Source organism: Pogoniulus pusillus, chromosome 9, assembly GCF_015220805.1.
Source record: "Pogoniulus pusillus isolate bPogPus1 chromosome 9, bPogPus1.pri, whole genome shotgun sequence".
NCBI classification, from domain to species: Eukaryota; Metazoa; Chordata; class Aves; order Piciformes; family Lybiidae; genus Pogoniulus; species Pogoniulus pusillus.
The window spans coordinates 40552119-40568447 of record NC_087272.1 but is presented as its reverse complement, the minus strand read 5'-3'; the positions used below and the strand labels follow the sequence as shown (position 1 = coordinate 40568447).

The 16329-nt window shown below is 47.4% G+C and overlaps 1 protein-coding gene across 1 annotated transcript in view; it reads right to left on the bottom strand.

The window, feature by feature from the left end:
- Window positions 1-16329, bottom strand: part of TUSC3 (tumor suppressor candidate 3) — a 61849-nt gene that overhangs the window by 26691 nt on the left and 18829 nt on the right. The window contains exons 2-6 of the mRNA XM_064149355.1: window positions 12194-12363; window positions 6006-6123; window positions 3656-3796; window positions 2978-3118; window positions 1869-1958 (exon numbers count right to left, since the gene is read on the bottom strand). Of these exons, the coding sequence (XP_064005425.1) occupies window positions 1869-1958; window positions 2978-3118; window positions 3656-3796; window positions 6006-6123; window positions 12194-12363 (660 nt within the window). The remainder of the gene's footprint in view (window positions 1-1868; window positions 1959-2977; window positions 3119-3655; window positions 3797-6005; window positions 6124-12193; window positions 12364-16329) is intronic.

Below are 16329 nucleotides of genomic sequence, written 5' to 3'. Positions count from 1 at the left end.
GGGCATTAAAGGAGCTTAGGCAACCCAGCAAAGAAACAGTGCACAAGGCCTGCCAGCACTACCTGCACAAGACACTGACACCAGCGAGTGGTGCTGGTTAAGTAAAGCACACAGACAGCTTCTCATCTTCTGAAGATGAGGAACTTAAGGAAAAGAAACCAAGTGTCAGCTACAGTCATGACAAGTGCAAGTAACAGGAGGGATCTGAGGCAAGGGAAGTCTCCAAAGGCAGAATTCACCTCTGAGGTCTGGTTGCACGCCAAGCTCTACAGCTAGGACAGAACTCGACCACTAACTCTAAGTAAGAAAGGCTAAGTATTAGTGAATGTGAACCCAACAATAAAAAATTAAGCTTGGTGAGCAGTTCTGTTCTTCTCTTAACAGTCTTACCACCTACAATTCTGGGTTTAACCAAGGTTAAACAAGTTCCAGAGCATTACATGCAAGCAACCCTTGTATCGCACTGGCAAAGCTGGAATTCAGCCTAAATCCTAGGCACTAGGCAGCAGGTGATGAATTAACTTCCACCCAGATGTAAAGCCAGCAGATGCTGACTGAAGAGAGCAGTGTCACTGCACACGGTGATGACTGGGTCCATCTCAGAGAAGTGTCAGGTAAGCACTTCATGACTCCAAGTTCACAGGAACAGAGAGAGAAGTGCTAGACAAAGGAAAGACAAAGACGTTGGAGAGTGTGAAACCAAGCAGTGGGAGGCAGGCAGGGCTTCAGAGAGTGCTCAGGAGGCTTCACCCAGTGCTGACAATCAGAGCTTTAAGGCACCCCTCGACTCATCAGTGGTACCTTGCAGCAATCAGAACTCGGTGGCTCTGCAGCTATAGAATTTTGTAGTTCTTAGCCTCACCTGATTTTACTAACTTTAGAAGATTTTTTATTATTTAAAAGCTTATGCTGTGTAATTTTGCTTCTCATTTCCCTCCCGCCTTGGCTACTGGTGGAGACTAAGAAGCTAACAGATGGAATCATGGAATCATGCCATTTTACTACATCAGGATGCGCTGCAATGCTAATAATAACATGCAGAGCAGTAAGCAAATTCAGACCAAGCCAACTTTTTCTTTAAGACATAAGCCAGCTGCTTTTACCTAGTGGTGGTCAATACTCAAAGTAGCTCAAAAGGCCACTAGTCATGAACACCTTCCTGACTATTGAATTCACTGCAAGTTTCAGAGATTCTATCCCAACAACAATTGAGAAGTGGTCAATTAGTAGCCAAGTCAAAGTTTCTCCTCCAGAACGAAATCCTTCAAAGGCAGCAGTTGCAGGACATAGCACTATGGGCAGCAGCCAGCTAGTAGTAACTTCTTAGTAAAGCCGGTAAAGAATTTAAAATGAAGGAGTAAAGAAATACAGGAAAAGAATTTCATAGAGCTCAGTGGCACAGTTACAGGCAGGGTGGAAAATGGCACAAAGCACAGGGAAGTATCTGCCATCTCCTTTTCTAACCAAATGCTCAAGGAGGAGGAAGACAAGAAGAGAGAAGCTTCACAGGCTTGTGATGGAATCTGAATAGAAGGAAAAAGCCAAACTTGCTTTCTGCTTTGTACAGAGTGCTCAAATCAATTAATCTTTGGGCCATGGGCACTGTGTGGTACAAACATTTTACAGCACACTCCTCACGACTGGGAGACTGACTGAGAGAACTCAGGGGAAATACGGGCACGCATCCCAGGGCTCCAGGCAAAGACAGGGGCACATCTGTGATGCCAAGCCAGACTCTGCTTGCCCTGCCATGTCCAGAGCTTGCCAGGCTGTCACCCAGCTCTGAGCAGCCATCTCCAGCTGCAGGCTCAGCATGAGAAGTGCCTGTCTGTGCAGCACTGCCCTTCAAGAGAAAAGCATCAACTCACCACTTGTCCATTCTGGGGGTTTTTGTGTGCGTACGGGGGTCCACGGATGTGATTCCACATCTGGCCAGATGTCATAGCAAACACAACACACTAAAAGAGGACAAAAGCAGTATATTATTTACTTACCCAGGGGAAGAAAGCCCATCCTGCTGGTGATGCTGCCTTACTTTTTTGCCTTCAGGTCTATCAAAAGACACAGAAACCCTTAATTTCAGGCAGCAGTTATTGACAGCAAGTCTGTGCTGCTTTGTGGAGCTCATCTGCAGTGCTCTGTGTGCCTCTGCTTCTTTTTGGCTACCCAAAGCAGCAATGGCCAAGGTGGTAGCAAAGCAAAGCTCCCCAGGTGTGAGGTTAGGGTAGAGATGCTGGACAGCCTCAAAACCAGACAGGAGTTATTGTGGGAGGTCTACATGACAACCACCACAGGCACAGCAGAACACAGTGTCTTTTGATTGCCACGTTGAAGGACAGCGATGGGAAGCTTGGCTCAGTGTCCCAGGTTGAGGCCGTAGCATGTCTCTGACTTCCCAGCACTGACACTTTTCACCAGAACCCTGGGATCATTCCAGCATAGTGCTGGCATCTGGGCTCACTTTCACTGCACCTCCATAGTCCCACCAGCACAGGCTGGTCACGGTCATTTAGGCACAACCCCATGGTGGTTAACTAAACCAGGGGTTAGCCTTTAAAGAATGTTCAGTAGCACACTCAATGAAGTAGATGGGGACTGTAGCTCTCAACTCCCCTAAATGCGGCACTGGCACTGCTTGCAACACAATTTGAACAACCTTTGCAAGGCCTTAGGGCTGAATCTTGTCAGGCTTTACCCAAAGCTGTCCTGGCTTCCCTACATTATTTGCCACACTGAGCCCAGGAATGAGCCTGCTGAATCACGGCAGCAAGCATCTGTAAGCCTCTCATTTGAGCACTCTCTTGTGCACATTCTCACACAGCCCTGCAGCCTGCTCACTACTTAGAAGCATTTGCCCAGCATCTGGATGGGGAAGTGCTGCCTGTTGGCAGCATGCTGGCAGTGGCTGCAGGGTGCCGTGCAGGCGATGCCGACACACGCTAAGGAGGACGCGCGCCAGTAGGGCAAGCCTGCCTACCAGAGCGGCCATGGCCCAGCCCGTTTTGTTGTAGATGAACTCCAGGTTATTCCTTCGCAGGTACAACAAGCCTCCGACCAGAGAGACCAGCAGAGCCAGGGCAATCGTACCAGAGTAGTTGGGAGGCCTGAACACTCTAATCTGGAAAGAGATCACAAACAAGTGTCAACGCACAGATCCTCTGCCAGATAAACACACAGGGAGCAGCTGAAGTCTGCTCCCTGAGTCAGAAAGACTAACCCCTAGAGGCATACACAGATAAGAAGGAACAGTAATGCCTTTAATAAACAGATAATGGGAAAAAAAGTTTAAAGCATCACTTTAAATCCTTCAACTCAAAGCCAGGATTTCTACAAGACATGTGCAGGTTGTGTCTGAATTAGGAACAGGTCCCTTTGGATTTTACTGGCAAACAAGTTTAATTAGCACACCACCACTGCTTTTTATCGTCCAGAGCAAGACCATGTGAAATTTAAGGGCAAGAACAGAAAACCAGCTGCAGACATGAGAAGTTACCACAAGTCCCATGACTATTTGGTGGTGGTTTGGTTTTTTTTCTGTTTAGTGTTTTAGAACCTACACGAGAGACAAATGTAATAAAGAAAGAGAGCCTCTGTCACCAGCCTGCCTCAGGCTGGAGGCACCTTTGGCTTCAGCTCTGAAACTGGCCAGACTCACATGAACGTCTGTCCTGTCAGCTATCCACTTAGCCAGCTGCTCAGCCGCAAATCCAATCCTCTGCAGGTCAAAGGTGTCAGCTCTCTTGGGTTTACCTTTAGGAGGAAAATGCATGAAAGTCGGAGCAGAGTTCATATTCAGCTACAAAACCAGGAAAAACAGCAGAGAAAGATTAGTGACTCTGTGCTCAGAACAGGTGCCTCTACCTCAAGACAGCACCAATCCCCTCAGCAGAACAAACAGCCTTTTCCTCCACACCCTACTCTTTACTACGCATCTTCAGGAGTAGTCCTGCAGAAAGAGTGCTCTGAACACTCCCTGCAGTAGATGCTTTGGGATGTTTAATCATCCAGCGCACTTCCTTCACAGCCCCTCATGAGTATCCTGTGCTTTCCAGCCCTCACACACCAGGAGCTTACCTCCAATTAACAAAACACAACTCCCCACTCAGCCAAGCGGTTACAGAGGGCAGGAAAAGACATGTCCAAGAGCTTGCCATGGTTTCTCTTGGCCTGCTCTCACTGCCCTAAAGGTGACTGGTCTGAACTGCCCATCTAGCTCTCCAGACTCGCGTTCTCCCAGCCCCTTGGGCAGATGGGGCTAGCTGAGGCTGCAGGCCCTCCCCAGAAGCCACATAGCTGCTAACTGGTGGTGATGCCACTGCCATTACTGATAGCAGGGCGAAAACTCACAGCTGATGAACAACTACATTTACATTTATGTTGGCCACGTCCCTTTTGTACTTCGACTTTGCAAGGTGGCATAGGAGAATATGATTTCACTATAGAAAACTCCTCCATATTCAGAAATGGTGTGATAAAAACACTTGAAAAAATAATTTACAACTAGTAAGCAAAATCAAGGGAAGTTCTTAAAACTAATGTAATTTGGAGATCTTTAAGACACAAGCAGAGAGTTTGTTTTACTCCTGCAAAGTGAGTTTTATCACATTAGTAAACCAGAAATTAGCAGCAACTACAACGTCTTCCATCTAAGCAAAATCAGTCCTCCTTGTGAGCTGATCTGCAAATAAAATTGAGTCTGAGAAGGGCTAAACCAAACGAGGTTGACTCAAGATTTCATGAGGTGCAGAACCATTGAGCTGCAGAGACCCCCTGGCACGGCAGTCTGGGGGCAGCTGGTCTGCATTTCTCTTGGAGTAAAGGAAGACAAATCAGCCCCAGTACTTCTTGGGGCTCTTTGCTCTGCTGTCTGCATAGAAACACAAGGGCAGAAGGACACTTCCCCCAAACACACCCTAAAGTAGTCCTTCAGTCACTTACACTTAGCCCTGCATTTCTCAAAGACAGTCACAAACTTCCATACTTTATCTACTTCTCTCCAACTCTTACAAGACTTTAAACACAGACCATCTGAAATCAACTGAATCTGGAGCCTTCTACACAAGAAGTTGGACTGGGCTATACCAATATGTACGCCTCAGCTTAAGGCAAAAGCAAACAAAATTTTGTTGTTATAAGCACTGCAGCATATGCCAGGTGATCTCAAACATTATGTGAACTGAAATTTTAAAAGCAACACCTGAAGCCCAGCCACTAAGAACCACTCTCCACACTGGGCACCCTAAGAGCGACTCCTCCCACCAGGCATTCCAGAATGGCAGCTCCAAGAAAAAGATTTACTGAACAGTTACATTCTGTACACTTCAAAAATAAATAGCAACTTTTTTCCTCTGCAAATTTTCAATCACAGTCTTCACCAAGAGGTGGTTAAAACTACAGAGAGCTTCCAACCTTGACATTGCTCTCTGTCTGCATCATCCCTAGCTTTGACCAACAGAAAAACACCAGAGAACAGCTTGTCAGGGTCTGTTACTGATGTTCCAGGGGTGCATTTTGTTTGGCTACTCAGTTCAAAAGAGAGCCTTGGATTGTTCTCCAACAACCATTTTTTCACTCTTCATAGCCAATGTGTAAAACCTCAACCAGTCTCTCCTCCTCTTTTCCCTGAACAACTCCAGATGCACACGAACATAACTGAAGACTACTGTATGACATAAAAGCTATTAGAAGACTCTGTTAGTTAAGAGCTTTAAATGCAAATGTTGGTTCCACTGCACTTAAGTCTAAAAACAGCCATTAACGATGGGTTGATAAAACACCTGCATGAGGTCCTCCATAAACCAATGCAAAAAACCCACTTGGGAAATGCTGCAAGTGGCCACTGGCGTACCCTGTCCTCACTCACGCCATGGCAACTGCAGTGCCTGGGGGGGTTGGACCAGGACAAGTTTGCATGCACCTGCAAAGGCAGCAATTTGTCTTGTGTCGCTTGGCAAATCATCATCTAGCTCTACAAAATAAGGATGCTTGAAGTATCAACCATTTACCTGCTGAAACACATCTGCCCCTTCATCATAATCCACTACGGTGAAAAACAGCTTGTTGGAGAAAGCAGAGGAGTAGCGCCAGGAGTTGGCCAGTACCTGGTACTCTTCGTTGGCTTGCCTGTAAGGGAAAGGAAGAGACACCCCTGTGGCACCTGCTGGCAAATGGGATCTGCAGCCAGTGGCAGTGGCCAGAGGAACTGCACTACACTTGCAAGACCGTTCTCAATGGCCATTACCAATGTTAAAGCTCTTTGGCCAGATGTGCAAATCACTGCTTCCAACTTGCCTTCTCCAGAACTGGATTACAGCAGAGACCCCTCAAGATGATGCTAAGAAACAGTAAGGCTTGAGAACAGGAGTGGCCTGAACAGCATCAGGCAAACCCATGAACAGATCCATGCCAGGAGATGCCTACATGGGCCTCCAGCACAGCATCACCATTTCCTTTCTGAGGAGCTCTGAAACAAGTCAAACCCCAGCACAGCAGCATGGCAGCAGTGACCTTCCTGAAACAGCAGAGTCACAGAATGAGCCTAGAAACAGCTGAGCACTGTGGAGATGATGCTCTGGCCATGAGCAGCACAATACAGCCAGGATCACTTGTGCCGGGGGAAGTATAGGCTGGATGTTAGGAAGAAGTTCTTCCCAGAGAGAGTGACTGGCATTGGAATGGGCTGCCCAGGGAGGTGGTGGAGTCACCATCCCTGGGGGTGTTCAAGAGAAGACTGGATGAGGCACTTAGTGCCATGGTCTAGTTGACTGGATAGGGCTGGGGGATAGGTTGGACTGGATGATCTTGAAGGTCTCTTTCAACCTGGTTGATGCTATGATTCTGCAGTGATCAACTGTGCACAGCTATAGGGTTAGGTGCTCTGGAGGAGTCACGCTGGCACTGCTCACATTTGGCACCAGGGAAGATTCTTTGGTTGGCTGGTTTTGTTTGTCAGCCCTTGTGAAAAGAGAACAACTCAACCACATGAACCAAACCATTGTGCCCTGTCTGCAGTGAGAAGGAAGGGGCAAAACGGTAATTCCAGGAGAAAAGTTCTGTCTCCTTGCTAGTAGAGATGTTCTCTAAACACAATCACAGACCCATACACCCAAAGGTTCCTTCACAAGACCAATCCATAGCAAAGAATAATTCAGATAAACAAAAAAAAAAGCAACCCCAAAGAGGTCCTCACAGTACTTTTGGCTGGACACAGGCTGCTGTGCTCACTGTTTCCATATCACCAATTAACCGTAGCTGCTGCAGAGCCCAAACCAAGGTTCTGCTACTTAGCATCTTGTCTTTGCCTGTGGCAAGATGCAGAGCTGATGTAAACGAAAGCATTCTGCTGCTTCTCTCCACACAGTGCCCCTCTGAACCAGCTTCCTTGGTTTGCTGCTGCCCAGCACTGGTTACTTAAAAGCTGCTAGTTGCAAGAGAAGCTCTGCACTAAACACATAACACAGTGCATTTGAGAGAGCAAAGAGGGGAAGATGAGAGGATCACAGATGTCATAAGAACTCCATTTCCTTGTGGCTTAGGCCTCAGATCAGCCTTAAGCATGAAATATATTACACAGAGCCCCAGCAGAGCTGGGCTGCAGAAAGGAATACACTGTACACCAAAGAATCCACTAGGAAAAAAAGCTGCAATTACATTTTGTGCTCTCTCACTCTCTCCAAGAATACATCTTATGAAGTACAACAAAGCTCTGTGTTTGCCCTTTACAATTTTCTCCTTCACAGCCTTACTCCATGGACGAAATGTGCAAATTTACACACGAAGTGCTTTAGGCATTTGATTATCTCCAGGACCATCTCCCGTTCACCGGCATCCTGAAGAGGGCAGTCAGACAGCACAAACAATGCTGCGCCGCCCTCAGCAAGGTCTGCAGGGCACACCTGCTGCACTGAAGCTGCACAAGATACGAAGCACCTCATCATTTTTCTCAGCCTGCCTTTCACTCGTGATGAAACACGATTCCTGGGAAATTCAGACAGTGCAGTTTTGCCCCCACGGCTTGGGAAGCAGACTCTTGGTCCTGTTGATCTCCACGGATCAACAAAGATTTACATCTTTGAATGAACGTAACAGGTAGAAAGTGGACTTTAGGAAGCACCGTTTAGCAGAAGGCTGTTGTAGCTTTTCTACAGGGGATTCACAGCACAACCTCATTCTCACACTGAAGGCAGCAAAGCACCGTGATACATCCTGACGGCAGCTCTTGTGGGGTGTGAAGAGAGAATGGAACAAGGAGGGCAGGAACACTAAGTCACAGCTTTACCCTAGACAGATCTGAAGTGCATCCTACAGTCCCCTATATCGTTTCCAACAGGTACAATGCTGATCCCATCACACTAATAACTGCAGCTCCGGCGGCTGCTCTGTAGACACAAGAAGAGCAAAATCCCTAAGCACATCACTGAAAAACATTCTGCCTCCAATTAACGAGAGGTAATCCCAGCTCTGCCCTCCTTACCTGCCTCTGTCACTTCTGAGCAGCAGCTCCAGCAGCTAGTGCCTCTGAGGCAATGTTAATTACGTGCCGTTACCACACGAAAGCCGACAAAGGCAGGGGGCACAGCCACACTTGGCATCAGCTCATCAGAATCCCTTTAGCTCTTGCTTGGGCAGGGCTTTGAGACTGAAACGTTATCGCTGCTACTGCCTCACAACAGCAACACAGGAAGCAGCATCAACAGGCATACAGCAGCCATAGTAGCCAGCTGCCAGCAAGGAGTGGCCAGACCAAGTGGGCCTCACCAAGAACACTGCACAGACTGAAGAGCAGGCTGCTGAGCAAATGCTCCACAGCAGTGCCTCCTCCCAGGATGCAGGTGCTCATGAAATATTAAAAGTTTTATTCCAGAAGATTTATTGTGTGGGTGTCTGTGGCAGATAACCAGATTTATATAGCCTGAGCTGCATTAAATTAGATTAATTTTATACTATTAGTCCAGCATTACAGTAAGGAAAACAAACCCAGAATGTTAGGACATTAATAAAAGACTGAAATTCTTTGCCAAAGAGCAGTAACTCATTGCTGCCTGGCACATCATGCACTGTACAGCTGGCAAAGGATGCACTACCAGCTCACCTCCTCCTTCTCACAGAATGGCTCAGGCTGGAAGGGACCCCAGAGCTCATCTCCTCCACCCTCCCCAGCACAGGCAGGGACACCTCTCAACCAGACTTGGCTCTGTTTAAAGCGAACTGTGACCAACACTGCAATCTACCTCCAAACCAGGTTATCTAGGATGGTATTCCCAAAATTAAAAGAAGCAGGGATCAAGATTGTCTTTTGGCCTCTTCTCAGTATCCAGAAGGTAACAGATTACGAATGCTTCTTTGCTTGCCTGCTTACGGCGACTCCACATCGTGATGCAAAGCACTGAGGAATCCACGGAAGTGCCCAGGAAGCTCAGCACCAGAGCAAGCCTGAGGAGTACGGACAGCACCTGGGAACTCTGCTGCTCCTGAGCTGAGGGACCCAAGGCACACTTTGTACAAGTTCCAGAGGGAAAGCAAAACAAAAGAAACCCAAAATCTGTGACCACAGGAGGAAGGAGGAGTTTCCTCTCAGGATCCAAGGACTCAATTACTGCCTTGTTAAACAGGACTTCTCGATGCCTCTCTCAAGGTCCTGATGTGCACTGGAAATGCAATTACAGAGCTTTCAACAGCTCTTTCTACATTTCCTCTTCCTTCTTTGAACCCAAGTTCAAAAATCCCCTCTCAGTCGAACTGAGAGACCTGTCAAGGATGTTCTCACTACCTGCTCTTGATCCCTGGCAGAAAATTGCAAGACAGAGGATCCTGTTTCTTCTTTTCACATCCTTGACTGTCAGACTTCCTTTTGCTGTTGACCTGCTCTTTGATCGGCCACTTGAAAACAGATTTCTGAGATACCTTCTTGAAGAAGGAAAGCAACACAATTCCTCTTTCCCAGATCAAAAGCCTACTCTTGGAGGCCTGAATGATAGGGCAGATGTTAGCATTATGCAGAATCTCTCCTTTGGCGTCAGTTCCTTGCCAGAGCGAGCCAGCAGCAGAAGGCAGTCACCTTCAGAAACAGCTCCTACAGCAAGCTTCACACTCAACCCACAGCCCAGGAACACTTGAGCAGGGTAGGCTGCACCTGATCTCTTCTGGCCTGCGCAGTGCACAGCTGCACTGCCAGCTCTAACCACAACCAACCTGCCCGGCTCTGCTGCTGCCCATCCTGCTGCTCATCTCTTACATAATGCTCTCTTGCTCCTGCTTAGCACCTGCCACAGCCCTGTGCAGCAGCAGCAGCACACAAACAGCTGCTTTCACCTTTTGCAAACACTGCACCCTGGGTCTTTAGGAACTGGACGTGGAGAGAGACAATACTGTGATGTCCAATCAAGCCACAAACCAGGAAAGCAAAACCTTTTTATGTTTCTTTAGATAATTCTGTGGTGCATAAGCTACCCAGGTTCAATTTTTAGGGGAAAAAGACCCCAAAAAAGTACTACTTCCAGTGACAAATAATTCCAAGCTGAAGGTTTCAGTCTAGGTGCTTGTTTGTATTTGAAGTGACATTGATTTTTTTGTATCAACTCCAAAAACATTTTGCTAAGGAACAGTTAAATCTTGCATGAAAGCATCCTCACAGAACAGTGCAGTGAAGCTCAGAATCTATTTTTCCTTCAGGCAAAGTGGCCAGTGAGTAGCTAACAATAAAGCAGTGCATGCATTCCAGTCTACATCCTTTCAGTGCTCCTGCCCGTTAATTAGCCATTGATTTGAAAATGTCCATTTTCCTGCTAACAGTTTTATGTGCAGTATGATCAACCTCATTAAACCCCTTTGATTTCACATGAAAAAGTGGAGAGCAACTTCACATCTATTCAAACAAACCCAGCTGAAAGCAGGAGGTTGATTTTTTTCCTTCATTTTATGCTTCAGGAGTTTCAGTTGCTTCTGTAAGTGGCCAGCCTGGCAGACTGCAGGATGAAGCTCTCAAGCTCTTGCTCAGAACAGTAAAAACCAGAGAGTTGCCCTCAGTTGTGGCACTGCTGACACTGTTTTCACATGCCTGACACATAACCCCTGGAGAGAACTTACTGTGGCTGTAATAATGACAGACACAGTGATCTTTGTAAAGCTGAACCTGGTACCTCTCCTGCAGCGTTATCCCATCACATAGGAAAACAAAGAACAATGGAAAGCAGCATGGGAAACCTTCAACTGCTAATTCATTCCCTGAAGTTGAACTCTGGTAACACAAAGAAGAGATAACAGAAACCAAGGGCAAGAAGTTGTGAAGCAAAAACTCCTTTGACTTCATGCCTTTGGAAAACCTCCTGATCTACCCCCCCTGCATGGTTTGTCTGTGCAGGGTCAACTGGAAATGCAGTTTATGCACTCTCCCTTCAAACTCACCAACTGACTTCAGTGACAAGAGTGAAGCTATTCCAAGATGTACTAAAAGCTGTCTGTGATTGCAGGCCTGCAAGCAGTCCATTACAGACACACAAGAGCAGGATTCCAGCTATGCAGTGCAAAGCTTCCACTGGAAATGCTGCATTCACAGAGTGGCAGGGGTTGGATGCGGCTTCTGGAGACCATTGAGTCCACCCCCCCTGCTAAAGCAGGGTCTCGTAATTCGCGTTGCACAGGAACCCATCCAGATGGGTTTTGAAAGTCTCTAGGGAAGGAGAGTCCACAGCATCTCCAGGCAGCCTCCTCCAGTGCTCTCTCACCCTCAAAGTGAAGAAGTTTTTCCTTATGTTACGGTGGAACTCCCTGTGTTCCAGGTGGTGCCTGCTGCTGCATGACCTATGACTGGCAGCACTGAAGAGAGTCCATCCACCATGACCCCCACCCTTCAGGTAAGTGTCAATGTTCTGGAGACAGCTTCAAAAGCCTTGCTGAAGCCAAGGCAGACATCCACTACTCTTCCCTCACCCATCCAAGCTAGTCAAACCACCAGAGAAGGCTACCGACTGGTCAAGCACGATTTGCCCTTTGTGAATCCATGCTGACTACTCCTCCTCCTCCACCTCTAGAATGAGCTGTCCCCTCACCCTTCAGGGATGGAGGTGAGGCCGACTGGCCCGCAAGAGCCTGCCACATGGCAAGCCTCGGTCCCACGCAGAGTGCACTGCACCCTGGCTGCGGCACTCCCTGGAGCAGCGTGGTGAGGAGGATGCCCAGGCTGAGCAGCAGTTACCTGCAGACAGAGCACTGCCGCTGCGGCTGCAGAGCAGTGAACATCACCAGCACGGAGTAGTTCCGCGGGGGGGCCTTGACGAAGCGCCGGAACTTGTCCCCGTTCATGCGGATGACCGAGCGCCGGGAGCTCCACTCCATCAGCTGCTCCACCTTCTCGGCCAGCAGGTTCTGCAAGGGAGCACAGGCAGGGAGAAGGGTGAGGCTTCAGCACCGGGCACTTCACACCACACTCTGCCTCTGCAGCCCGCGGCCAGCTCTGCACAGCAGACAGCACAACCTCAGTAGGGAAAGAAATACCTCAGTGTGGAGACAGAAAACGCAATCAGGCAGGGTTCTGCTGAAGGCAGAGGAGCAGAGCAAGGCTGTCTACACGCAGGGTGCCAGCACAGCAACACCGAACCCTCATGAAAAGCTGCAAGCTTTAGGAAAGGCAGCAGTGCAGAGCAGGCTCTGGCAGTCACCAGACACGCAGATGAAAGAACAGCTCAGCTCCGAGGGAAGAGGAGCACTTGCTGCACTCAGGGTTGTGTACCAGTGCCCGATTTATGCCAACAGAAGGTCTGTATTTTGCCACAGAGAGGAGAGCACTGTTCTACAAACCCACCTAGGCACCTTCCACTATGAGGTCAATGTTTGCAGCTTCTTTCAAGACTGAGGTCCCCAAAATATTTGGTCTGAGTTCCAAGCTTAAACGAATGCCCAACAAGCCTGCAGAGCAGCCTTACGGATTGCAGAGTGCAGAATCTATTGAGTTCTTCTATAATGCAATTAAGAGTTTGTAGAGACAAAGAAAAAGGTTGTGAGTGAAAGGGCAAGTATGAGCTCCACCTCCAGTGGAAGGCTTCCTCCTACATAAAAGAACAGTGCTGAAAGGAAATATCGACAGAAAAGAGTGAGAAATAAGAGGCAGAATTTTCCCTATCACCCTAACAGAATAATAATCATCTGTTAATAGCCAGGAAAGCTTTGCAAGACAGGACAATGAATTGCCCACATTATTCTTGCTGTGAAGGTACTGAAACCAAACTTGACTCCTTCCAAGCCCTGGGGAAGCATCTGTCAGAGAAAGTGGCACTAGAAGAGGCTGCAGACAGCAGAAGAGGCTGGCCAGCGACATGAGACTCACCCAAAGAGTTCTTGTGAGAAGCCAGAGACAGAAGCCACTGTTCCTCATGTTCAGAAACCAAAAGCCCCTCTCTCATTTGGCTCTAGGCTGCCAACCCTTCCCAGTTTACACAGGTACAGACACCTGCAGTTGTCCAGAGCACTGAACCCAGAATGACCAAATGAATCCAGTTCATCTATCACAGATCTCTTCCCAGTGATGTCAGCCGTCCAAAACACAGACAAACTGGAACAAGTTAAGAAGAGGAGATGCTGGCAGGCCCAGCTTCTGGCATCTGCACCTGAATCACTTCCCCACCAGAGACTGCTTCCCACTGATGCCCTCTGCCTCCTCTCTGCTCAGCAGAGCTTGGCATCTGCAAGCCTTCCCTCTCACACCCTGTGGCTAGCAGATTAGCTCCTCAAACACAGCTTATTTGTTCACTCTCCCAAGACAGAGTGTCTGCAAAACAAAGCACAAACAACAGCAATCACCCTCTAGCCACTCATTTTGCCTCCCAACTGCTGATCTTCCTTGGCCAGCTTTTCTACACTTTTGGCTCAAATGAAACCATATCTGAGGGAAAAGAAACCAAACCAAACCAACAACAAAACCAACCAGAAAATCCCCCAGATTTTCCTAACTGCTGGTTTCTTGCTCTGTCCAATGGATGCCACTGGCCTTTCCAAGAGAAACCTTTCTAAAGCAAGGGGGAATTTACATCAGATTTAAATACTTGTTGATTCAGATTTGTTGCTCTGGGAAATGTCCATCACAGCCAAACTGCTGGAGCATTGCAAGGGGAAGGTTCTCCTTGGTTCTCTCCCAAGTTCCAAAGCCTCTCCACGTGCATCTGCTCCATAATCCCAAACAGGCAATTACTAACTCCCTGCCATTAGTAAGCAAGTCAGTGGGACAAATGTGCAGATGTTGTTGGAGCCCACTGGAATTAGCAGCCATTCATCCCTCTGCTGTCCCTTCTCACCTGGTGTCTGCACACAGATGTGATTTCCATCACCAGCACATGGGAACTCTTGGACTTAGCAAAAGTGGCTCCAGCATTTGTCAGCCTTAACAAACAACTCCTGCACAGACCTGGGGAACCTTGTGCACTTGTACCATTTCCCACACAACAATGTGGGAGAAGAGAGATGGCTGCCTTCCTACACAAGCCTTCTAAGCAGGACCTCAGGAACTTGGAGAAGTAATTTATTTGACCTGCCCAGATCTTCACTCTTCTCTCCAGCACTCCTGGCTTATTGTAGAACTAAATTATCGACAACAAACAAAACACCCACCCACAAGTGAATGAGAGTGTGGCTAACCACTGACACACACAGAAATCTCTTACAATACTTCCCCCCCCTTCCAGATGCTTTACTTATTTAGAAAAGCCATTGCCTAAACTTAACTGAGAAGCCATGGAAGCTGGCACAGGATGACTGACTTGACCTTAAGCTCCACTGACTTGAAGTCACTGAGCTGCAACTGAGGATTTGCTTCTTGGACACAGACACTGGCTTTGCTCTTTGTCATAAATAACAGGCATAAACTGGTGTTCATGCAAGCTAAGGCTTTAATAAAGTTGCAGGAATCAAGCAATGTACAGGCCTGGGTGCGAGGACAGACTCTGATCTACCCCAACGCACACCCTCTGGCTTCAGTTTTCTCTTTTTATACCCTAAGTTCTAAGAAAAGGTTGGGCTTTCTTTATCAGTTCTTAGGAATGTGAGATGTCTCTTCCACACAGGTCTCCTTTTATCCGGTGGTCCCTCTGGTAATCTTTGATGAAGTAAGGGGTCTTGCTTAAGTGTCTTCCTCATGAACTTCAAAGTCCTGGTTCTTCTATTTGCTCATACAGGAAAGGTGGCACCAGGAGGAATGCATTTCCATTTAAATATGCAAAAGACTATCTCTTCCACATGCCTCCCTCCTTTGCCAATCTAATTACTCTTATCTTTAAGCTTATTGAGATGGTGGTGCAAGCAGGAATGCAGTTTTACTCAAACCCCCCCTTCCTCCTCGTCTGTGACCTCTTGCCACGAATTGATCGGATCAACATATGATTCTATATATTTCTCACACTCTTGATACAAAAGAGTCTACATTTTGTGGTATTAAGCATAGAGATGTCCTTTTCAGGCTGAGTAGACAGAGACAGCAGTACCCAGGTTTTTTTCTTTTAGACCACAATCACTCTGTTAGCAATTTCAGAAAGATTGGGTTGATTCCCAGTTACACAACCTCTTGTTTTCTGATCACCAGAAGAGAGGAAAATAATCACGTGAACGTCCTCTTCCACTGCAGAAAACACAGGGTAGAAAGCGACCTGCTTCATGGTTTACAAGCATGCCTTTTGCCCAGCTGGTTTTAAAAGGAGCCTTGATTCCCACGGAGGACAATCTTCTCCCCAAAAGATAAGAGGTTCCTCCTGCGCTGTCATTAAGACTTGCCAAAATTTGTCACAATTTCATTTAAAACAGATGACAATAGAAAATAAAGTCACCGGAGTGAATCCCAGAGCAGGACTGCAGTCCTGTAAACAAGCACAGAGTTCTCTTGGGGAAGAGAAACAGCACTCTGCTGCATTAAATAAACCTCAGGGGAGGTGTTGAGGAGCTGAGAAAAATCATTCTAGGCAATGGCTTACACAACCAGAGAGCTTTGCTCTGTTGTTTCAGCTTACTCTTTTTTTCTTAACAAGCATGGAAGTAATTAAGAAACATAATGAGAACTATCAAAAGGATGACTTAGGGACTGAGAAAAGATACTGCAACAAAAGCATCAGCTTGGACCTCAAGGTACGTTGTGTTTAGGTCACCTCCACACTGAAAGGATCTCAGTCTCAGGATAGCACAATACAGGCCAGCAAGAGTGCCTGTTACACAGAAAGGCTCCACAGGTTCCACTTGTTCTCCGTGGGAAACACTTCATGGTGACCTAGCAAAACCAGTGCAAAAGCTCCTTGACTAAGAGGTGGAAAAACTCCTTGGCATGGCATGAAATCGATGCCAAAGAAGTTCCGAGGC